This window comes from Acanthamoeba castellanii, assembly GCF_000313135.1.
Source record: "Acanthamoeba castellanii str. Neff unplaced genomic scaffold scf7180000084645, whole genome shotgun sequence".
Lineage (NCBI taxonomy): Eukaryota > Discosea > Longamoebia > Acanthamoebidae > Acanthamoeba > Acanthamoeba castellanii.
Genome location: NW_004457313.1, coordinates 652028 through 674602, shown reverse-complemented (window position 1 = coordinate 674602; position 22575 = coordinate 652028). Strand labels below are relative to the sequence as shown.

Sequence of the window (22575 nt, the reverse complement as noted above, 5' to 3'; positions counted from 1 at the left end):
CCCGTGAGCCGATGTTGTTGTCCTGAAGGTTGAGGCGCTGCAGCACTGTGTTCTTCTTTAGGGCCTCCGCTGAGAATTTACAAAGTGAGAAGGTTTGCTTATATAATGCATCGCCGATCCTCAACTCATGCGAAGATTGTAGGCTATACCAATCTCCTTAATACCGTGGCTGGTGATTGCGTTGCGGGATAGGTTGAGCTGAGTCAGCGCGGGGTGCTGGGCAAGCCCAGCCGCCAACGGCGCCACGCCCTTCGGCCCCAGCTCGGCGAAGGACAGGTTGAGTGACGTGAGAGACTTGTTCTCGCGCAGGGCTTCGCCGAGCGCATCGGCCGCCTGTGGATTGTTGATCGAGAGTGAGACAAAATCGTTATGGTGGGGTGGCGAAATCAGCGCCGTACGCTCTCGTCGATGGCGTTGGCAGCGAGGCTGAGCGTGCGTAGCGTGGATGAAGACGCCAGATAGGTGGCTATGGAGACGCAACACTCGAACGTGAGCGAGCTATTCTTGCACTTGAGCGTCGAGAGCGTCTTGTGCACGGCGAAGGATTCACATAGCGCGCTGACCGAAGGGTTGGGTATTCTGCCCAGTCGAAGAAAAACAATGTAAGCACCAATAAGAAAGGATAAAAACAAAATAATAAAAGAACAAAAAAATAGAACGCTTCAAGTACTTGACGTGGCTCAGGTCCATTGCGACGATGGTGGTGTTCACTCGCATCGCGTCGGCCACGGCCTTGAACTGTTTGGACTTGGCGTGGGTCCCTCGAAAGCTCACCGAGCGGATGGTGTTGTGCTTGATCCCCTTGACCACCTTCTCCAGGTCTCGGTCGGCCTGCCTCTCGGCCGCGTCTTCGTCGCTCTGTGTCGCGGTGCATGACAATGAGAACAACAAGAGGCCGTGATGAGGCGAACAAGAGTGGGAAAGCCGTACGAGCAAAGGGGACCGAAAGGGTAAGGGGTCGTGCAGTCCGCTCTTGGACATTGCGCTCGACGAGTTGAGGGTGGAGGAAGTGGTCTTGCTGGACAAGGTGAATTGGAGGAGGGAGTTGCCGGTGGTGGAGGGCGTGGAGGAGGCCTTGGCCACCTGTTGCATGATCTCGCGAAGCACGCGCTCCGTGCTATCGGCCTTCTCAGAGAGCAGCAGCACCTTCTCGTTGGACAATCGGTACTTCTCCTCCAGCACGTCCCTCCCGTCCTTGTTGGCCTCCAGCAACTGGTTCTCCGTGGTTTGGAGGTGTCGCTGTTGTTGTTGTTGTTGGCCGAATAGAGAGTTAATATAGTCAAGTGACAGACCCATACCATGATCAAGCAGAAGTAGTTGGTGTACATACCAGATTGTCCTCGAATCGTGCTTGGCCTTCTTCCACCGCGTCCCGTATCCGTGCGTTCAGCTTCTGCAATGCGTAGCTGTAGTTGTCGCCATCGACCACGCGCTCCCTGAGCGTGGCAACTTCCCTTTCCAGCTCGGCCACTCTCGCTTCTTGGTTCTTGTTCGCTTGCCACTCGTTCACCGACGCTCGCATGTCCAGCATCTACCACACAAAGTTCAATAAAATACCAATAAAATTGAAAGCAATTAAAAACAATAAATACATACCTCGTTGTGTTTTTTCCTCATGGATTCTACATAAGTGTCCTCCAGCTGGCGGAAGGCCGTCTTGAGCTGAAAGAGCACAAGAGTGAGAAGAAGAGCGCTCTTTCCGCACCGTACAGGAGAGCTGGTGGCGTACAGTTTCTATGTCTCGATAGACCATCTTGGTGAAGAGGGAGGTTTGATTGCCCAGGTTGTTTTCGTCAGAATCATCGCTGTAGCGGTACTCGCCCCCCGTCCCGCCGCTCGATCCATAACCGCTCCCATAGGAGGGGGGCGATGGCGAGGCCGTGGGGGAGTAGGCGAGGCTCGAGGCAGAAGTGGAGAGGCCCGAAGCACCGGCCAGCGCGAAGGTTTCCTTCCTATCAGAGGAACTGGCCTTCTTTTTCGCCGAGTAGGCGGAGCCACTCTTTTTTCGTTCGGCGTTGGTGCTCGACATCGTGTAACGAACACACGACTTGAGAGGTGGCACTCTTGCGCTCGTGAAAAAGAGCCTGTTGATGTTGTTGGGCGTAGGGGTGGAATGCCGAATATGTGCCGACCAAAGCGGCGAAAGCCAAGAAAAAGACGCCGTCAGTGATTGGCATCTTAATTCGATTCCACGCTACACGCAACATGGCCGACGATCTCGATGTGGAGGCCCTTCTTGAGGCTTCTCTGAAGTCCACACAGACACATAAGGTACCTTTCACACCTTGGAACAGATTACTCCACAATTTTCTTGATCGCGTATTCTGACCGCGCTCTATTTCTCGCAGGATGCGCCGCAGCAAGAGGCATCTTCCAGCTCAGAGGTAAGCAAGAATGGATCTGCACACGACAAAGTGAGTAGAAGTGAGAAGGAGTCCAAATCCGACTCCAAGGACGACAAACACCGGAAGAGAAGGTAATCAATCAATCCTCTTACCATGCGCACGTGTTTACTCCATCTCGACAATGTAATCATGGCTTCTGCCCGGCGCTCGCTTGTATTTACACTCATCTCTCGCTCTAGGAACGCCGGTTAAATTTCTATAGGTTTTGCGAATTTGGGCTGCGCCCCGTTTGGCTAACTGACCAACGAGGACACCAATTTGCCCAGCCCCAAAAACAATCTAATTTTATCTCTTTTTCTTTCTACGCAGGTCTAAATCGCGTAGCAGGTCCCGCGACCGTCATAGGCACAAGCGCAGGTTTACACCCCCCCTCACACTCCCCATGCGAATACCTCTCCCCTGAACAGTATCGCTAACCCTCTACGCGCAAGCAGGAGGCATTCACGTTCCCGGTCGCGCGATCGCCGTTCGCGTCGTTCGCGCTCTCGCTCTCGCTCACCCCGGGGAAGAGACAGGAGGGACCGTGACAGGGGCAGAGACCGGGACAGCGACCGTGATCGCGACAGGGACCGAGACCGCGATCGCAGGCGAGACAGGGATCGTCGTGGCGCAGGTAAAGATGACGAGATACTCACTCCCGAAGAGCAGGAACGGAGGAGGAAGCAAAAGGAGGCCGAGGAGGCCGATCGGGACGAGCGCACCGTGTTCGCGTCCAATCTTCCCATCCGCGCGAGTGAGTCGGAGCTCTTCGAATTCTTCGGCAAGGCTGGCAAAGTGCATGATGTACGTAGCTTCCGTGCCCCCGCTCGAGCTCTTCGCCGCCTTTCATTCCACGACCGTGTTTGGTGTTCTTACTCGCTAACCGCATAACGCTTCGTGTACCCTCTCTTCGGCGCGGGTCGCAGATCCGTTTGATTACGGATCGCAACTCGCGAAAGTCGAAGGGCTTTGGCTACATCGAGTACCTCGACAAATCCTCTGTTCCCCTTGCGCTGCATCAACTTAACGGCACCCAATGCAAGGGACAGACGGTGCTGGTGCAGATCACCCAAGCCGAAAAGAATCGCGCCGCTGCAGCGGCTGCGGCAGCGGCGGCCAACGCTCCACCGTCCCTCTCTGGTACTCCCCCCCCCACAACCTGTCACCCCGCGCCTGTCTTACATTCCGGCCGTCGTTTCGTTTTCTGATCGTTTTCGTTCTTTTGCCTCTCCAGCGCCCACGCGTCTTTACGTGGGCAATCTGCACACCGATCTCGCGGAGGACGACCTGAGGACGGTCTTCGAGCCGTTCGGCGACATCCAGCAGATCAATCTGCACATTGACCCCGAAACGGGCCGCTCGAAGGGCTTTGCCTTCGTACAGTACAAGTCGCCCGAGGATGCCAAGAAGGCGCTGCAGCACTGCAATGGAATGGAGCTCGCGGGGCGACAGCTGAAGGTGGGCATCGTCTCCGATCCAGGCACCCTCACCGCGGGCGGACCCGGTGCCGGCCTCGGCGGTCCGATCGGCTTCGGAGGCGGTGGAGCCTTTGGCGGCGGCGGCGGCTTCGGAGGTGGCGGCTTCGGAGGCGGCGGCGGCGGCCTCAACGAGCTGGACGACGAAGGCGGCGGTCTGGGCCTCAACGCCCAATCGCGCGCCATGCTGATGGCCCGGCTCGCGGGCCAGACGGGCGGGGCCGGCTTTCCCTCGCTCCCCGGTGCGCCGATGGGCTTCCATGGCATGACCCCGGCCGGCCTGGGTCTCCTGCCCGGCGTCCTGCCGGGTTTGGGCATGCCGGGCATGCCCGGTCTGCCGTCTGCGCTCGGCGGATTGGGCGCCCCCTCTCCGCTCCTGCCCACGGCCGGCGCCATGCCCATGCCCACTCCGATCATCCCGCCGACCGTCGCTCCTCGGCCCGTCGTGGCCTCGGCCTTCATGCTCCTCAAGAACATGTTTGATCCCGCACAGTACGTCATCTCTCTCTTTAACGCACACGCACATGCCAGAGGCTGACTCACTCTCTCTTTTTCTCTTCGTGTGCACAGGGAAACGGAGCCCAACTTCCACCTGGACATCCAGGAGGACGTGACGGAGGAGTGCAGCAAGTACGGCAAGGTGCTGCAGTGCCACGTCGTACGGGATTCCCCCTCGGGTCTGGTCTACCTCAGGTTCGAATCTTCCGAAGGAGGTACCGTATCCCCCCCCCCCAAGCCACCAGACCACTGCCTTTCCCCATCGCGTTCTTAAAAACAAACTAACGTTCTCTTTTTCATCGCTCTATACAACAACAAACAAACAACAACAGCGGCCAAGGCGATCCAAGCGCTGAACGGTCGTTGGTTCGCTGGCAAGGTAATCTCGGCCGAGTTCATCGACGAGAACACCTTCGCCGCCGGCTGCAAGCTGTGAGTGCTGCCCCCACGCGAATCGGCACCCACCAATGCAACAATCTCCTGCTCACCAATAAAAACGTGCTTGTGGATTGGTGCGCACAATTTCTTTCGGGGTACCCGGCCATCAGTGTCAACACAACATCACTACTGCTGCAGGCCACCACATCATGCCTCAGGGCCTCCTTGTCTTTCTCGTCGTCGTCACGATGACCTTCGCCGGGGCGACGTTCTCTCCGGCGGCCGAGGTGGTCTCCGGCTGGGCTGCGCCGGTGAAGCTGGCCTGGTCCAAGCCCCTGGGCGTCGGCGTGGCGATGGCCCCTCCCTCGATCGGCGCCGACGCCGATCTGGTGCTGGTGCCCACCATGAACGTGACCGGGGAGGACTTGGCTCGCGAGTTCTACCTGGAGGCCCACTCCCTGACCTCCGGTGCGATCGAGTGGAGGCGCCAGCTGAGTCCGAAGCAGGGCGGGTGCCCGCGCGTGCAGGAGGACAGCCTGCCCTTCACCACCAGCTCCTTCGTCGGCAACGGCGAGGTGGTGGCCAACTTCTGGTTCCAGGAGGACATCAACACCCACTGCTCCGGCTTCGTGCTCCTCGACTGCAAGGTGATACACAGTGTACACTTTCTTAATATTGCTACATATGAACCCCCCCAATCATTAACCTGGTCAACACGCATGTAGACAGGCAACATCAAGTCGCGACAAACTGTGGATGCAGGATTCTCGTACACGGCCAACATCAAGGACCTCCTCTACATCGCCCGCATCGAGGCCAACCTGTTGTCCATGACCAACAACGAGCTCTTCCGCCTGGCGCCGCCCACCTTCGAGCTGGCCGAGCCCGCAGCCAACTTCTCGTGGCCCATCATGGACATGGCCGAGGTGAGCCAGGAGCCCAACATTCTGGTGAGCCCGTGGCAGCGCTTGCTGGTGCTGTTCCAGGCCAGCACTGGGGCGATGGCCCTCATGGGACTCGACCTGACAACGCTGCAGCCTCTGTGGTCCACCAAGGCCCCCGCTAGGGCCTCCTGGGCGAGGCTGCAGCTGTCGGGACCTCGCCACAACATCATCCTCTTGAAGACCAACGCCTACTTCCGACCGCCGTACAACACGTCGATCGCCGCTTACAATGCCGCCAATGGCCACCTCCTGTGGCAGGTGAGAAAGGGTCTTCATGATGTGCCATGGCCCATGTTGATGCTTTTTGTAGAGACTCACGCTACTTGCTCTTCTCTCTTTTTGGTGGTTTCCAGCACACTGTAGTGTGGAACTCCATGCCGGTGACGACCCTGCATGGCGTGGTTGAGCAGGGCAAGCAACAGCTGGTGTGCGCCACCTACCAGGTCCTTGACGCCACCATGCTGATGTGCCACAACCCGTTCACTGGCGATCTGGCCTTCAGCAAGCAGCTCACCGCGCAGCAACACTTCTGGGCCATCTACCACCAATGGCTACTGGTCCAAGACGTGGCCAAAGGGCAGCTGATGGCCATCGATCCCTTCACCCGCACCAGGGCCTGGACCATCCCCATCGAAGAGGGCTCCACGCGCATCGACATGGCCGATGGCAACAGCTTCCTCCTTCTCTCATCTGCCACCGGCCTTGCTAAGTGGTCTGTCTACTCCAGCTCTTGAAATTGTTCACGAAACACAAAAGAGAATACAAAACGGTTTCGGGTCTGTTTGGTGTTGAGAAAAAATGGGCTACAGACAGGCCAGGGGGGTGGCATCACCAGACTAGATCATTAGTCGTCGAGGTTGCTGTCCTGGCTCTCGAGCAGTTGCTGCTCGCCGGCAGCGAGTTCGCGCGCCTTCTTGAGTCGTCTGTGGTACTTTCGCAGCTGATGCACGAACCCCTCGTTCGGCTGAATGCACCGTCGCGCCCGACGTACGGACATGAAGGCCTTTTCGTAGTTCATCCCCACCTCGGAGATGAGGTACGCTATCACCACGCTCGTGCTGCGCGATATCCCCGCCGCGCTAGAACACACACACACACCACACACCACACACGACACACACGACACACACACAAGCCATGCGACATGTGAGCCTCTACCAGGGCAGAAGTGCGGGGGGGGGAGAGCGGTACCAGTGGATGAGGATGCGTTGGTTGGAGCCGATGACCTCCTTGATGAAGTCGTTGGTTCGGTCCAGGTGCGGCATCAGGTCAGCCGATGGGACATCGTCGATCTCTATAAATACATGCTGTCACCACAACAGTCCACACCGCACAACAACAACATTCCACACAACAACATTCCACCAGGAGGTCAGTCGGACTGGCCCAGTCACCACCGCGGCGGCGGGGAGGTGGTGGGGGGGAGGTGGCACCTTGAAATGGGGCGGGTATATCCGCCGGGTGAGGCTCTTGACGGAGGCCTCCTTCTTGGCCTCCCGCTTGGCCTCTTCGTCGTCTTCGTTGTTGTTGCTGCCGTCGTCGCCATCGATCACCTCGTCGTCGTCGTTTTCGTCGTTTGGTGGTGCACCGCTCTCCGCCGCCTCCTGGTCGTCCGTTTTTGTTCGCTTCGGTCGCTTGACCCCGATCTTCTCCGACTTGAACGGGAACTCGCCCACCGAGAGCACGTTGATTATTCGATTCACCTCCAGCCACTTTACATTCTCTGCACACGTCCACGAACCGGGGGGGAGGACAGAGAAGAAGAACGAAGAAGGTGAGAAAGCGAAGAAGGTGAGAAGAACGAAGAAGAAAAGAGAGTGGACACGAAGGCGATGGTGGGAGGAGTATGATGTGAGTTGCATGTTGTGGGGGAGGGAGAGGGTTGTACCGGCCGAATGCACGCCGCCGAGATAGATGGCGGCGGAGGAGTTGCCCGAGGGGTCCTTCCACACCACCTGGGGAATGTGCTGATGGCAATACGACACCCGGCACTGACTCCGCTCCATCTGCTCCAGGAAATCGTGCATTTCGCTGATATGGCGCAACAACACACAGACACGCGTGAGAATTGAGCCGCGACGCACGCACGCGTGCGTGCAACCGGTGGTGGAGAACAAGAACGCGCCGCACCTGAGGTCGAGGTAGTTCTGCTGGATGGAGAGCCAGTGGAGGGCGTGCTTGAAGGCCAGCTCGGAGAGCTGCGTGTAGGGCAGCGCGTGGAAGTGGTTGGAGCACAGGTGCAGCTTCTGCAGGCTCGTCATCGCACTGAACTCGTCGGCTGTCGGACGACACACATTCACGACACACACACGCACACGCACGCACACACACCATACACGAGCGTTAGCTTGGCCTTGCGTGCCGTGATGCCGCTACACGCGTTTCATAACAAGAGAGGGTTGCATACTGGGAAAGGTCTCCATGGTGAGCTTGTTGTTGTTGAGGTTGAGGATCTCCAGCTTGGAGAGCTTGAGCACGACCTGGGGGAAGGTGGAGAAGTTGTTGGACTGCAGCTCGAGGTGCCGCAGGTTCTTGGCCAGGAGGTCGAATTCAATGGGGAGGTCGGCCAGCTTGTTCTTGCTCAGGTCGAGGTGCTCCAGCCGCTCGAAGTGGTGCCATTTCGGTATCTGGGGGGGAGGGGGCAAAGGGAAGAAAGATGCCGCGCGCGTAGTCACTGATGTCAGTGCGAGTGTTGTGTTGTCGACGAGCAGAGGCAAGACAAAGAGAACAAATGATCCAATCAAAAGCTCGTAAAATGGGAAGTGAAAAGGATCACGAGGGCCTCTACAACGTCGCTACAAATGGATGGAGATTGAAAATGAATGGGATGTAAGATGATGACAAAAAGGCGCACCTCCTTGGGAATGGTAGAAAGTTGGAGCGTAGTGCAAGACAATCGCTTGGTGCACTTGGCCTCCTTCAGACGTGTCTTCAAATCGTAGTTGCCGTACTCAACAAGAGCCGATTTTGAATCCTTGGCTCCCATATGTGAATCTCGCTGTACAGGCAACGCAGATTAAATTGGCAATCCATTCGGAGCGAGAGGTCATGCACCACATACCTGGGTCGTTTTCTTTTGGGACGGCAAGAGGGACAACAAGATCTCCCGCGTCGACGTAAGATGAACGACAACAACAACAATTACGATTTGAACTTGCCGGAAGCTGTGTGCTTTTTGGAATCAAGAGGCGCGGTAAGAAGAAATATGCAGCGATCACCCGGTCGCCAGGCTCCGGGCCAGCCCCGCTCCCGTTGGAGTACGCGTTCGACAGTCCTCGGTCCGTTCACCACCATCATCGCCACCGTCGTCTTCTTCTTCTTCAATCCAACAGCCACCACCACCGTCGTCGTCCACGGGTCTAGCAAGTTGGTTTATTTTGTACAAAGTAAAAGCGGTGAAGAGGAGAACAGGAACCGAGGCCGTTTCGAAGAGAGAGGAGGTGCTTGTGTGATAGGCGGTATCAGGCGAGGGGGAAGGCGTAGAACATCTTGTAGAGCGGACGTCCCACGTCGTCGTAGATGACGTGGTAGAAGGCGCGAACCGGGACTTCCTGCAGGTCCCCGCGGCGGATGACGAGGTCGTCCTGGCCCGACGACTTGAGCCCAGACTGGTGGTCATTCGCACAACAACAAGACAGAGCGTTCGGGGTAAGATGATGACATGAACAGCTTTCGTGTAACACAGAGCGCACGCAGAGCGCGGGCAACAAAAGAGTGAGCGAGCGAGTTGCGTGTACCATGATGTCCTTGTAGTCCTTGCACAGCTTGGACTTGAACCTCTCGGGGAAGAGCTGGCAGCAGGTGAAGCCCGGCGTGGCGAGCTGGTCGAACGAGTAGCCCACCAGGTCGCGGAAGGTCTCGTTGGCCTGCAGGACGGCTCCGTGTCGCTCCTCGGAGAGGGCGAACATGGCCAGCGCTGGCACGCCCTTGCGGAACTCGTCGGCCGGTCCGATGTTCTGGAGCTGGACGAGGGACTGCATGGTGATGTTGTGCTGCTCGCGAAGCTTCTCCCGCTGCTTGAGCTCCTTGATGTCGTCGAGCGCGCTGCGCAGAAGACGCTCGAGTCGGTCGTTTTTGGCCTTCATCTCCTGGAGAATGTTCACCGTCCGGCTGCTGACCGAGCCCGGCGACAACGGCGCCACGGCTGGCGAAGGTGGCTTGATCATGGGTGGCTGGAACAACAACAACGTCAGGCGAGTCAGAAGAGAGAGAATGAAGATGGTGATGGTGATGGTGACGGTGATGACGACAACGTACCTGCGACACACGCGAGTGACCGACTGTGGGCATGGGAGCGAGCTGCATCATGCCGCCCGAGTTCTTCAGCCAACTGCGCTGCGACATGATGCCCAGTTGCTGGGTGTCGGGCGAAGACTGGGCGCTGTTTCGTTGGCTCTCCTCGGCGGGCGAGGTGGGTGCCGACGAGGACGACGTAGAAGATGGGGACGAGTCGCCGATCAACTGCGAGAGCCAGGTGTTGTCCGCTTCCACAGCGAAGGGAGAGCTCTGAGGGCTCTCCACAGTGTAGGGCGAGGTAGCTGGAGGCATTGAAAAAGATACATGAGGCGCTACTCGATTGAAGATGTTTGGAGATTGAAGGACGGCGGGTGTGCGTACACGAAGGCAGAAGCGGCAGACCATAGTCCTTGGGCTGTGATTGCGGTGGAATGTTGGTGTTCACGAGCGGGAAGGCGTACTCATTGCCGAACAGCTGGTGAAGAGTGGCATTCCACAAACCCTGGTCTGAATCATAAAGGAATGGCCAAGTCAGCAAAAAAGAACGAAGGCAGTCTTAATGTCTCGATTGAATTCAACAGCCAAAGGTGAAATGCAGGCCTACCTGGCTGGCCTCCCTCGAACAAATTTGCTGGTGGGTTTCTCCTCATCTCCTCCATTTTGATCGCGGCGTCGTTGTCGACGAGGGAGCCGTTGCTATTGGAGTCGTCGTCGTCTTCTTCTTCGTCCTTGATGCTGTGCATCTTCCTCTTCTTGAAATTGGTCCTCTTCTTTCGTGGCAGGTACTGGCACGAATCGGCAAGGCCATGCTCCACGCAACGCTTGCAGGGAATCTCGTGACTGCAGGCCACATGGCTCGAACGGCAATTCGAGCACGCCGCTCGCACCTTGGCAGCCGAGCTGGCACTCGCGGTGGTGACGCTACTCGATTCTCGGGGGCTCGTTACTTGCTTGGCTCGCTTCACGCCCTTGACCGGTCCCTGGATTTCTTCTACGCCATCATCGTCTTCATCACCCACCAGCTGCTGCTGAATATAAATGTTGTTGTGTGCGTCTACGGGAGGCACGACCAGATCGAAGGTCGGCGGGAAGCTGAACCCGGCCGCCGACGCCATGTCGTCGTTCAGTAATTGATAAAATGCGGGAAACAAATCCAAATCCGAATGCGGCGGCTGATGGGCCATGGCTTCTTTCTTTTGTCTTCTTCCTCTTCGTTTGTGGTGGTCTCGCCGAGAAGATGAAGGATTGGTCTCCGCCCACCCCCGCAAGCTATCGGCGATACCGAGACCTGCGCAACAATTTCCCATTGGATCCGTCTCTACCACGCGAAATTTCCTCCGGGACATTTTGATCAGCCTCGCGAAAAAGAGCCCATTGGCCACGGGAAAGTGCCAGTACGCAGTCACAATTTCTCAGGTGAAGAATTGCCCCTTGTGTTTTTGGGCTCTTCCATTCGCGTTGGGCACCACTGCTCCCTTGATACGTGGCTTGGAAGGCCCCTTGTGTGTGGTGTGTTCTGCTCAGGGAGGGACTGCGCAACCTTGGGGCAAGGGTTTATCTACAGGAGGAACCAGGTTCAAACAAAGTTGCATCATCCCCGCCAACACGCGACCAACAACAAATAAACAAACAAAAATTGAACGCAAAGAGAAAGAGCAGAGAGAAGAGAGGCGTGCTTTCCATCTTCTCCACCCTACCACTCTACTCTACTCGTAGTAGGTCTTGTTGTGTGCGTGTGTGTAGATCGACAGGATCGAGTCCGTAGCGCCCGCCGCCAAATACATCCGGAACCTGGTGGCGTGTGTGTTAGCAACGCGTGCGTGTGCGATGTGGAATCCAAGGGGGAGAGGGGGGAGGGGTGCACGTACGGGTGGAACGCGAGGCAGGAGACGGGGCCGATCCTCTGGCCGAGGAAGCCCTCGTGGTATCGGATCTGGTTGAGCTCGAGCCCTTCAAAGTCTTGCACGTGGATCTTCTGGCCCTGCGAGCCGCTGGCGATGATCGGCGCGTAGGGATGCACCGCAAAGGCCGTCACATCCCCCGTACGCGTCGAGAACGTCTGTTTGTGTGCGGTGTGTGCGGTGTGTGCGTGTGCGGTGTGTGCGCGTGCGACAATAAGTTGCAGAAAAGGTTTTGGCAGTGGGGAGAGAAGGAGCGTGGTACCCTGTAGGAGATGGACTTGCGCGCGTCCCAGAACTTGACCTCGCCGGAGAGGGTGCAGGACACGATCTGGTGGTCGTGGGCGGTGATGCCGATATTGACGATCCAGTCCTTGTGCTCCTGGAACACCACCACGGGGCTGTAGCGCGTGGGTACGCGGCAGTCGAACAGCCGGATGGCCCCGTCGGCGCAGCCGGCCACCAGCACCTGTGCGTTGCCCGTCTGCGAGACGATCGACGTCACGCAGCAGTCCGACCCCGTCGCCATGTCCTACGCAGCCCAAGCGTGGTCAGCTCAGCCCATTCACACAGAAATCGAAAGAGAAATGTAGAAGGAAGAGAGAGAAAAAGAAAGAAAAAGAAATAGTACCTGGATGGCGAGCTCGCGCTCCATGTTCCACACGCGGACGATGCCGACGTCTCCCGAGGTCATGAGCATGCCGGTCTGCTGCTGCCAGTCGAGCACCATGCCGGGGCCGACGCGCGGGATCATGTCCGGCAGCGCGGTCCACGAGGAGATCATCTGGGGCTGGCCCTCGTCGCGGTCGGCAAAATTCTTCCACACGCGGACGACGCCGTTGTTGGTGCCGGTGAGGAGCATGGAGTCGTCGTAGGGGTTGACCAGGGCCATGGCCGAGATGCGCGTGCCGGGCGGGTTGCCGTTGCTGAAGGCCGACTCGGCGCGGCTCTCCACCCAGTTCCACACTTTGACCGTGTCCTTGTTGTCGGTGGCGATGAGCAGCGGGTCCAGCGGGTGGAACAGCAGCAGCGATGCCATCTCCGTTTCGTTGTCCAAAATTGCGATCTGCTCGTCCAACTTGACTTTCTCTGTCGTGTGTGTCGTGTGTCGTTGGTGGTGTCGTTGGTGGTGTCGTGTGTTGTTGTTGAGCGTCGATGGATGTCGAAGTGGGATTCGGGAAAGGAGAGCGGTGTGCGTACTGTCGCGTGTGGTGCGAGCTTCGGCGAGGGAAGCGTGGTGCTTCCGGTGCCGCCACTGCCGGACGGCGTTGGTCGGGCTCGATGGGTCGTCGACGTCCTTCATCATCGGTCGCGAGAAGTGCTCGCACGACCAATCGTAGAACTGCGATTGGAGCTCTGCAGCACACGACACACACGACACGACACGACACACGACGGTCAGTACAGCCATGGGGGGGGGAGGGGCATAGCACAGCAGAGCAGGTGGTACCGATGGAGGAGAGCGGAGGGAGGGAGGAGGCGGTGGGTTCGGTGGAGGAGGCGGCGGAGGGTCCCATGGAGGCGAGGTCCTCCACGGAGAGGGTCTTGCGCATGCCCAAAGCCCGATCCGCGACCACCGGCGTCTGTCCCGACTGGGTCATGCTGACTTGACCCGTCCGACGCGCCGACATGGGCGAGCGACCTGTGGACGCAACACCACACACACGCACACGCACACGCACAACACACACGCACACACGCAACACACACGCACACCCGCGCGCGCAACGAAGCCGCGGTGAGCTGCGAATTACAGCGAAGGGGGATCGGACACACACACAGAGAGAGAGAGAGTACCGAGGATCTGGGAGGGGCTTTCGGCGTATCGTCGCAGGAGGTGGTGGACGGGCGTGCGGGGACTGGGGACGGCGGCCGTGGAAATATCTGTGACATGCGCGCACGAATGAGTGCGAACGAAGTGTGAAGGGGGGGGGAAGGGGATTCGGGGTATGCGAGGCTGCGCAGAGCTGATAGGGAGGGGAGAGGGAGGCTCTGTACCGGTCTGGAGCTGTCGGTGGATGTGGGACACGATGTGCCGGGCCATGGAGGCCAGTTCCGGGAAGGGATCGGCGGCGAGGGTGAGTATCATCTTCCACACGCATCCGTACACCGAGCTCTGTTGCCTGTTTGACATTTCATCATCATCATCAACAACATATTTCGTAAATAAATGTGCAGGCAAAGGGCGAAACGAAAACGAAAGATTTGAAAAATGGCGCGGAGAGGGGTTGAGGGCAGCGACTAAGTACTTGGACATGTAGTCTTCGTCGGTGGGGCTCTCCGGCTCGGTGCTCACGCTGGCGCGCAACGGGGTCTTCTTGTTGCCCTTCTTCTTGAGGGCCGAGTCCCTCTGCAGCTGCTCCGCCTGCTTGGCCTCCTCTTGCAGGAGCTCCAACGCCACCTGTAATGCAGGCACCATTAGGACTACGACACACGACACGACCAACGACACGACCGACGACACGACAACGTAGGAAGGGAAGGGAGCGAACCTCTTTGCAGGCCGCCTCGTAGGAGAAGACGAGGCGGGAGAGGGCGACGATGAGCTCCTTGCGGACCATGGGGCTGCCGTCGGCCGTCACCACGGGCAGCGTGACCGCGAGGTTGAGCTCCACGTTCTTCCGCTGTTCCGAGCCCGACGCACCGCCCATAAACGTGCCCAACGCGTACACAGCTGCCGCGCGCGCCTAACGAAGAAGAGCGATGAGCGAAGAAGAAAAACAAGAACGAAGAAAAACGAAGAGTTGATAGCTGAGCAGAGGGAGCCGATAAAGGGAAGTAATGGGGGGGGGGTGAGGGAACCTCAGGCGCGGGATCGGTGAGGAGGGAGCAGAGCCGCTTGTGGGCGCCGTCCCTGAGGGCGGCCCACTTGGCCTCGTCGAAGCCCTCCCAGAGCTTGGCCATGCAGAGCGCGATCCATCGCCGCAGCAGCGGGTCGGGGTCGTTGATCTGCGCCAGACAGATCGACACCAGCTTGCCGTTCAGGCACGCCGATTGGCCCGGCCTGCATGCATACACGACGTCCAATCAACACCACACACAACCAACAACACCCGACACTCACACGCACACGCACACACAGGGAGAGACTAACCTGCAGTTCTCGCAGATGGCGGCGAGGACGAAGGCGGCCATGGTGCGCTGGTCGGAGGGGATGCTGGCCGAGGCGAGCACGTTGAGGAAGTAGTTGTGTCCGTTGTCCTTGACGAGGTCGAGCTGGCACGACTTGTCGAGGGCCAGGATCTTGGCCCAGATGAAGACCAGCGTCTGCCGCAGCTCGACGGCGGGGCTCTGCAGGAGCTTGAGCACGTAGGGGAAGATGCCGACCGACAGGGCCAGGTTGACGGCCCAGGCCCCGAGGTCCAGGAACCGCGCCAGAAGCACCAGCGCGCGCAGACGGTGCGCCTGGCTGAGCAGGACCTGCAGCACGATGGGCAGCTGCTCCGGCGGCTTCTTCGTCTCCGAGCCGAACTCGAGCCACACCTCGAACGCCGTCAGCTGTTCCGTGAAGAACGGCGAGTGCTGGTATCTGCGTACAACACGCACACGACACACGCGACACACACGCGATCAATTGTGCGCTCTACTTCGATGACATGGCGAGGGGTGGTGTGTGAGAGTACTCGGTGGCGGGGTCGGCGAGGAGGTCGGGCAGCTGGGCGAGGCACATGTCGGCGGCGAGGTCCCACGCGTTCCACATCGGGTGCTGGAAGGTGGGCGGGAGGGCCGGGTAGGAGAGCGGGGTGCAGTTGGCCGACCGCATGATCCGCTCGGCCAGCAGGAAGTTGCGGAACAGCGACGCCACGAGGAGGTCCTGTCGGAACAGCTTCTGGAACAGGTCCTTCGGCAGCACGTTCCACGCGATCGTGTCCGTCACCGCCGTGAAGATCCTGGTTACATCGATGAGTGTCGGCAATGATGATAACAACGAACGTGTGTGTGTGGTGTTACCAGTTGAGTTCGCCGAGGGCGGTGCGTCGATCGTTGAGCCGACCGGGCAGTTTGTCGATGAGGTCGGTGTTGACGTCCTTGATCATCGTGTGCTGGCAGTACCAGTGCAGCGCCATCTTAATCGGGGTCGTCAGACACGAGGTGAACACGTCCGCCGGCAGCTGCGGGTTCATCGGCAGGATCTATGCGTCGTGTGTCGTGTCGTGTCGTTGGTCGTGTCGTGTCGTGTCGTGCTTAGTCGATTGGATTCCAACGCGACATGTAGAAGCGGCAAACCGAGGTACCTGATCGGCAGCACAGGCGGCGAGGAGGATGTAGTCCTTGACCACGACGCCCTGCGAGGAGCCCTGATCCCGCTCCTTGACGCGCTGCTCGGCAAAGTGGTTGAACCATTGAATGATGAGGCCGGCCGCCGAGCAGTCAAACACGTAGATCGAGGGGCTTCCCATCCAGGTCTGCAGCTCGTAGATGGAGAGCGGGATGTACTGCGTGTAGTTCTTGTTGAACACCCAGATCTCGCCGTTCGATGTCGGTTTGGGCACGCCGTGTCCGTTGTAGTGGAACAGCACGCGTTCGTCCTTGGCATTGCGCCGCAACGACACGCACAGCTTCTTCACCTCCTCCACCGTCGGGTCGAGGCTCTGCTTATAGCGGGCCTAAAGGGAAAAGAGTTGGTGGCTGGCGATCGAGAGAGAGAGAGAGAGAGAAAGATGAAGAAGGAGGAAGAGAGTCGTACCCGTGACTGCCATCGCTCGTACTGCTGCTGGAGGTTCTTGCCGATTTGCTCGAGCGCCTTGGCAGACGACTGCGAGAAGGGGTCTTGTAGGCATAAAGAGCGGACGTGTAAGATGTAGAGCTGAAAAGAAAGAGAGAGGAAGATCTGAGAAGGGATGGCTTTACCCAGCCAGCACTCGAGGCGTGCACAGGGAGAAGGCTTCATGACGTCGGGCGGGTCGACGCCAATATTGAGGCAACACACCAAGGCCACGCTCACCGTCTTCATCTGTGTAGCACAGAAATTGTCACAGATACGAATAATGATATGATTATTAAAAAAATTGGATTCGCATGGCGGCATTTGCGAAGGGGAATGAGAATTGGTACGCGCTGCTTCATTCGCCATTTGGCGACCTGATGCTTCTGAGCGGGGTCGGCATTGGCATTGTCCCTAAATCGGGAATCGGCGAAGTAGACGGTGCCCAGGCGGCCACCGGTCTTCTTGGCAGCGCCAATCCTAATGGTCTCGCTCACCCCCTCGTTGCTCCCATCCACCTCGCCCGCCTGGAACGAGGTTTGCTGCAGTGATTGTTAGAGTTGCAATAGTTGCAGGAAGAGTCCGCAACAGGAGAGCATTCTCTACGCGTACCCTCTCCATCTCGCCGCGCCAGGGATTATTTGTTTTGATTGTTTTGGGCGACGCTACTTTTTCTCTGGCCTTTTCTCTGCGCCTTTTGGAGATAGTGAATGGGTTAGCAACACTTGGCGCTTTCGTAGAAAGAGTGCTGGAGGCGGCTAATAGATCACGGGCCTGGTGGGAAGACGTGATCACAAGCACGAGGAGAGAGCGTGGTTGAGTACTGGTGCCAGAGCAGCCATCGCGCCCTTGACCGCTCTTGTCGGGGCAGTTGTTGCTTTTGCCAAATTTCCAGCACGCAACTTCCCTTTGCCCTTTGCTCTTGGCTCACCCACTGCAGAAGTAACTGCAAACCGGCTCTTGGGCCATGATACCCTTGACGGCTGAGGCCAGGAACCACAGCATAAAGCTGCAGTCTTTTGCACAAGCCAATTTTATTATAATTCCTCGAATTCCACATTTTGACTCGCATTTCGCCAATTGCCCTCGTGCGATTAGGCCTCTCTTCTGCGATGCTTCGGCGGGTCACCAACAAGGGGCTCGGTTCCCCTCTTCACCGCGGCGCGCCGCCGCTCCTTCCTCACCGATTAGGCGGAAATTATAATCTTCAATCGCTTCATTTCGCCAATTCATCTGCCCGCCGACTGCATCGGGGCTTTGCATCTTCTCCAGCATCTGAAGCGAACAGTGCCGCTGCCGCCCCGGCTGCCACGGCCAACTCCAAGGCGTTCGGGCACACTCTCAATCTCCCACGCACCACTTTTCCGCTCTACACGACTGAGAAGGCACAGCTCCAGCTCGAGGGTTCCCTGCTGGCCGAGGTCAGCGACAACTTGTACGCCTGGCAGGTACTCTTTGCTACGTTCATCCCTTGCCCTCGGTGAGATTGAGCTCATTAATCTACTTGACCTGTGGCACAGGCACAACAACAACGCCAAAAGAGCTTCGTCCTGCACGATGGCCCACCCTACGCCAACGGGCCATTGCACACGGGTTCGTTTTACACATTCACAAACACCCATCGTGGTGCCTCGCCCGCTCAACGCTGGCAACCTTCTTGTGCGTACAGGGCATGTGATGAACAAGGTGCTGAAGGACATCGTCAATCGCTACAAGCTGCTACGCGGCCACGCCATCAAGTACGCACACGATTGCCATTCTTTTAACAAGAACGACCGTCATGCCAAGATGATGATAATCGTCATCAGGCTGGGCTGCAGTAGTGCGTTGCCACTGACCTGGCGCACCACCTTGGTAGGTACGTGCCGGGCTGGGATTGCCACGGACTGCCGATCGAGCTCAAGGCCGTCGACCAGGCCAAGAGCGGCTCCACCCTCTCGCCGACGGAGATCCGGGCCAAGGCCCACGCGTGCGCCGAGGAGGCGATCGCACAGCAGATGAAGGGTTTCCGAAGCTGGGGCGTCATGGGCGAATGGAACAACCCCTACGCCACCAAGGGTACCACCCTACTTCTTTCTTTTCATTTCTTGTCTTTTCTTTTTCTTTTGCTAACCGTTGCCTCTTTCTGGGCTGCGTCCAGATCCCAAGTACGAAGCATCGCAGCTCGGCTTGTTCCTCGACCTCTACAAGAAGGGTAAGGCGTTCTTCTTCTTCTTCTTTTGGTTGGTGGCGAATTCTTCGGTGTGACTCTTTGCTGCATTAGGCTACGTGTATCGCGGACTGAAGCCAGTGATCTGGTCGCCGTCCTCACGCACCGCTCTGGCCGAGGCCGAGGTGGAGTACTCGGACACGCACGTGTCGCCTTCTGTCTATGTTGCGTTCTCTGTGAAGCATCTCGGTACGAACCTGGTCACGGCGATGATCTTCTGAGTCGCATTCACTCACAATCTGTGCGTTCGCTCTTGCAAACTCCAGCCAACAAGGCCGGGGAGCTGTCCAGGTTCAATAACCTGCATGCCCTCATCTGGACCACCACACCATGGACCATCCCTGCCAACATGGTGAGAACACGACACACGACACGACCAACGACACGACACGACACGACACGACACGACACGACCAACGACACGACACGACACGACCAACGACACGACACGACAGCACATGAGACACATGCATTGTGTTTGACTGATTGGGTCCTTCGCCTGTGGCGCCTGTTAGGCAATCTGCGTCAATCCGAACATCGAGTACAGTGTCGTCAAGACGACGGACCAGCACGACAAGCACTACGTCATCGCCAGCGACCGGCTGCAGGCCATGCAGGAGCTGCTCAAGCAGGAGATCGAGGTGTGCGCCCGCCTTCCGGGCTCCTCGCTCGCCGACACGATCTACGTGCACCCGCTCGACGGACGCGAGCTGAAGGTGCTGCCCGGCACCCACGTCACCACCGAGTCCGGCACGGGCCTCGTCCACACCGCCCCCGCTCACGGTACCCCTCCCCCCCAGCGGCGTGTCGTCGTGTGCGGTTCGTACAGGGCTGTGTAACGCCCTAAAACGGAATGTGTGGAATCTCACCAATCGCCGTCGCGACCAGGTGCGGACGACTATGTGGTGTGCAAGGCGCACGGCATTCCCCTGCGAAGCTTCGTGGACGACAACGGCAAGTTCACGCAGGACCTGCCCGAGTTCGCTGGTACGCCCCCCCCCCCGAGCAACACGCGCCAGTCGGCGACCGGCGAACTCGACGCTGACGATATCACGCCCTGTCTTGTGGACTTGGCAGGCAAGTTCGTGCTCGGACCTGGTAACGAGCTGGTCATCCAGGCGCTGACCGACAAGGGCGCGCTCGTGCACCAACACAAGTACACGCACAAGTACCCGTACGACTGGCGCACCAAGAAGCCCATCATCATGCGCGCCACCGAGCAGTGGTTCGTCGACCTCAAGGACGTCGTCGCGCCCGCCCTGGACGAGATCTCGCGGGTGCAGATGGTGCCCGCCACCGGCCGGACGCGCCTCGAGTCGTTCATCCGATCGCGCCAAGAGTGGTGCATCTCGCGGCAGCGGGTCTGGGGCCTGCCCATTCCCGTCTTTTACTCTCGTCAAGGTCTGCACACGCACACGACACTCGCCTCACCGCACACGCCGCACACACACACACCACACATACCACACACACCACACACACCAACACACCATGAAAGCGACTCATTCCCGTGCGATGGTGGTGGGTCAGGTGAGCTGCTGCTGACGGAGGAGTCGGTGGGCCACGTCCAAAAGCTGGTGGCCAAGCACGGGTCCGACTGCTGGTGGTCGATGCCCACGAGCGAGCTGCTGCCGCCCTCGGAGAAGCACAACGCCGACAAGTGGGAGAAGGGCCGGGACACGATGGACGTGTGGCTCGACTCGGGCGTGTCCTGGCACTCGGTGCTCCACAACCGCGAGCTGCCCTTCCCGGCCGACATGTACCTCGAGGGTTCCGATCAGCACCGCGGCTGGTTCCAGTCCTCCCTCATCACCTCTGTCGCCCTCACCGGCAAGGTATTGACACGGCACGACCAACGACACGCACACGACACGACACGCACACGACACGACACACGATGCGATGTCTGATTCGATGGACTGTTGGGATGGCGTAGGCGCCCTATCGAGCGGTGCTGACGCACGGCTTCGTGCTGGACGAGCACGGCCGCAAGATGTCTAAGTCGCTGGGCAACACGATCGACCCCGTCGCCCTCGTCAACGGCGACGAAAAGAAGGCCGGCTGCGGAGTCGACGTGCTGCGCATGTGGGTCGCCTCCTCCGATTACTCGCGCGACACACTCATCGGACCCGTCGTCATCAGTACCGTCTCCCTTCTTTCTTCACCTAAGCACCGCACACGCACACGCACACGCACCAACCGCACACGCACACGCCTAACTGGTTGACATGTGGTGTTGTACAGACAAGATGAAGGGCTCGTTGCGCAAGCTGCGAAACACGGCGCGGTTCCTGCTGGGCAACCTGGCCGACTACGACCGCCGGCAGGCCATCCCCGACGACGACCTCACGGGCATCGATCGCTACATGCTGCACAAGCTCCACGAATTCAGCCACGGCGTGACCACCGACTACGACGACTACCAGTTCTCCAAGGGTACGCGCGGGCCTCTCGCCAGAGCTCTGGTGGTGCTGATGGTGATGTCGGTTTTGATGATGACGCTGATGATGACCTGACTCTTAACTCGGCTGTCTGGCGTCGACGACAGTGTACCGCGGGCTGGTCAACTTCGCGACGGTGGACCTGTCCGCGTTCTACTTCGAGGTGGTGAAGGACCGCCTCTACGCCGATGCCACCGACTCCCTCCGCCGGAGGTCGACGCAGACCGTCTTGCGGCACACGCTCGACGCCCTCACCGCCGCGCTCGCGCCCATCGCACCCTTCACCGCCCAGGACATCCACCGGTATTAGTCTTGCCGTGACGGTGCACCGCATCGTGCTCACGCCACACACACACACACACACACCACACACACACACACACACAACGACACACATGTCAGGCACGACGCGCAGGCGGCCGCGGTGGCGCCCAACGTGTTCCACCTCGAGTGGCCGCGTGCAGGAGACCAGTGGAAGCAGGACGGGATGGCCCAGCAGTGGGACGCCATCAGGGACGTGCGCTCCCAGACCTACAAGGTCCTCGAAGCCGCACGAGCCCACAAGTACGCTCGACGTGTGTCGTGTTCGTGTGCGTGTGCGGTCGTGTTCGTGTGTGTGCGGCCTCGTGCCACCGCTTCATGTGCGTGTCCCTCGTGTGACGATGCTGACGTCAGCTTGAACGATCGGTGATCGGTGTCGCGCCACGCGCGCAGGGTCATCGGCAGCTCGCTCGATGCGCGCGTGCGGCTCTACACGGGCTCGGACGACAACCAGGTCGCGAGGTGGCTGGCGGAGCCCACGAGCGACGAGCTTGCCGAAATTCTGGTCACTTCCGCCGTGGACCTCGTCCCCGAAGCCCCCGCCTTTGAAGTCGTCGACGACCGACCACCACAGGTTCGCTTTTATTTATTTTATATATTTATATTTGTTTGTTTATTTATTCTTATTTATGTCAATGATTATTGTCTTTCCAGGCCGATCTCACGAGCGGGCCTACGCCGTCGTTCGTGGGCGGAGGCCTGGTGCACGCGGTGCCGGTGGGCGTTGAAGTGGTGCCGGCCTCGATGCACGCCGTCAAGTGTCCGCGGTGCTGGCGTTACGCCTCCGCCGAGGAGAACACGCCCTGCCCGCGCTGCGCCCAGGCCATGGCATGAGGCCCACCGCGCTGGGTCCACCACGGGCGACTGCCGTTGTTGGCTCGGGACGGGCGCATCTCGAGATCGCCCATCACCTGCGTCAGCTCCCACCATCTCCTTGTTCAGCTCCCCGCGACAAGCCACTGCCTTCTTCGTTCCTTCTCGCATCGCGCAGCATTCGTGCAGTTTTTCTGCTCTTTCTGCGGCAGCCACTAGAAAATTGGCGGGAATTGTGCAAACATGCGAAATTCCATTTCCCGCCAAACCTCG

General features: G+C 58.9%; 7 protein-coding genes across 7 annotated transcripts; 3 read left to right on the top strand and 4 right to left on the bottom strand.

The window, feature by feature from the left end:
- Positions 1-120: 120 nt before the first annotated feature.
- Positions 121-2029, bottom strand: ACA1_093890 (uncharacterized protein; the record flags this gene model as incomplete). Its single annotated transcript, XM_004334807.1, has 7 exons — positions 121-333; positions 399-579; positions 671-858; positions 931-1239; positions 1331-1531; positions 1627-1662; positions 1730-2029. The coding sequence occupies 7 exons, from the start codon at positions 2027-2029 to the stop codon at positions 121-123; spliced, it is 1428 nt and encodes a 475-aa protein (XP_004334855.1).
- A 176-nt stretch (positions 2030-2205) lies between these two features.
- Positions 2206-4793, top strand: ACA1_093880 (splicing factor, CC1like subfamily protein; the record flags this gene model as incomplete). The annotated part of the gene is made up of 8 exons (XM_004334806.1): positions 2206-2271; positions 2349-2476; positions 2715-2762; positions 2840-3188; positions 3311-3524; positions 3619-4351; positions 4430-4572; positions 4690-4793. 8 exons carry the CDS (start codon positions 2206-2208, stop codon positions 4791-4793), a joined length of 1785 nt encoding a protein of 594 aa, XP_004334854.1.
- Positions 4794-4983: 190 nt separating this feature from the next.
- ACA1_093870 (uncharacterized protein) lies at positions 4984-6413 on the top strand (the record flags this gene model as incomplete). The annotated part of the gene is made up of 3 exons (XM_004334805.1): positions 4984-5394; positions 5461-5937; positions 6033-6413. 3 exons carry the CDS (start codon positions 4984-4986, stop codon positions 6411-6413), a joined length of 1269 nt encoding a protein of 422 aa, XP_004334853.1.
- Positions 6414-6523: 110 nt separating this feature from the next.
- On the bottom strand, positions 6524-8665 carry ACA1_093860 (leucinerich repeat protein; the record flags this gene model as incomplete). The annotated part of the gene is made up of 8 exons (XM_004334804.1): positions 6524-6643; positions 6671-6737; positions 6871-6986; positions 7113-7402; positions 7568-7710; positions 7810-7957; positions 8087-8306; positions 8534-8665. 8 exons carry the CDS (start codon positions 8663-8665, stop codon positions 6524-6526), a joined length of 1236 nt encoding a protein of 411 aa, XP_004334852.1.
- Positions 8666-9140: 475 nt separating this feature from the next.
- ACA1_093850 (fungal Zn(2)-Cys(6) binuclear cluster domain containing protein) lies at positions 9141-11030 on the bottom strand (the record flags this gene model as incomplete). The annotated part of the gene is made up of 5 exons (XM_004334803.1): positions 9141-9287; positions 9417-9851; positions 9937-10217; positions 10318-10422; positions 10520-11030. The coding sequence occupies 5 exons, from the start codon at positions 11028-11030 to the stop codon at positions 9141-9143; spliced, it is 1479 nt and encodes a 492-aa protein (XP_004334851.1).
- Positions 11031-11621: 591 nt separating this feature from the next.
- ACA1_093840 (regulatory-associated protein of mTOR, putative) lies at positions 11622-17139 on the bottom strand (the record flags this gene model as incomplete). Its single annotated transcript, XM_004334802.1, has 19 exons — positions 11622-11706; positions 11784-11974; positions 12079-12345; positions 12445-12902; positions 13014-13169; positions 13264-13455; positions 13611-13697; positions 13812-13936; positions 14063-14214; positions 14306-14500; positions 14616-14817; positions 14908-15342; positions 15437-15703; positions 15765-15946; positions 16049-16405; positions 16501-16583; positions 16689-16767; positions 16869-17060; positions 17131-17139. 19 exons carry the CDS (start codon positions 17137-17139, stop codon positions 11622-11624), a joined length of 3714 nt encoding a protein of 1237 aa, XP_004334850.1.
- A 491-nt stretch (positions 17140-17630) lies between these two features.
- Positions 17631-22323, top strand: ACA1_093830 (isoleucine-tRNA ligase; the record flags this gene model as incomplete). The annotated part of the gene is made up of 18 exons (XM_004334801.1): positions 17631-17661; positions 17791-17966; positions 18039-18111; positions 18188-18257; positions 18377-18576; positions 18659-18712; positions 18782-18916; positions 18994-19079; positions 19243-19510; positions 19616-19714; positions 19805-20128; positions 20258-20562; positions 20664-20868; positions 20972-21163; positions 21276-21471; positions 21571-21732; positions 21883-22063; positions 22144-22323. The coding sequence occupies 18 exons, from the start codon at positions 17631-17633 to the stop codon at positions 22321-22323; spliced, it is 2937 nt and encodes a 978-aa protein (XP_004334849.1).
- Positions 22324-22575: the final 252 nt, after the last annotated feature.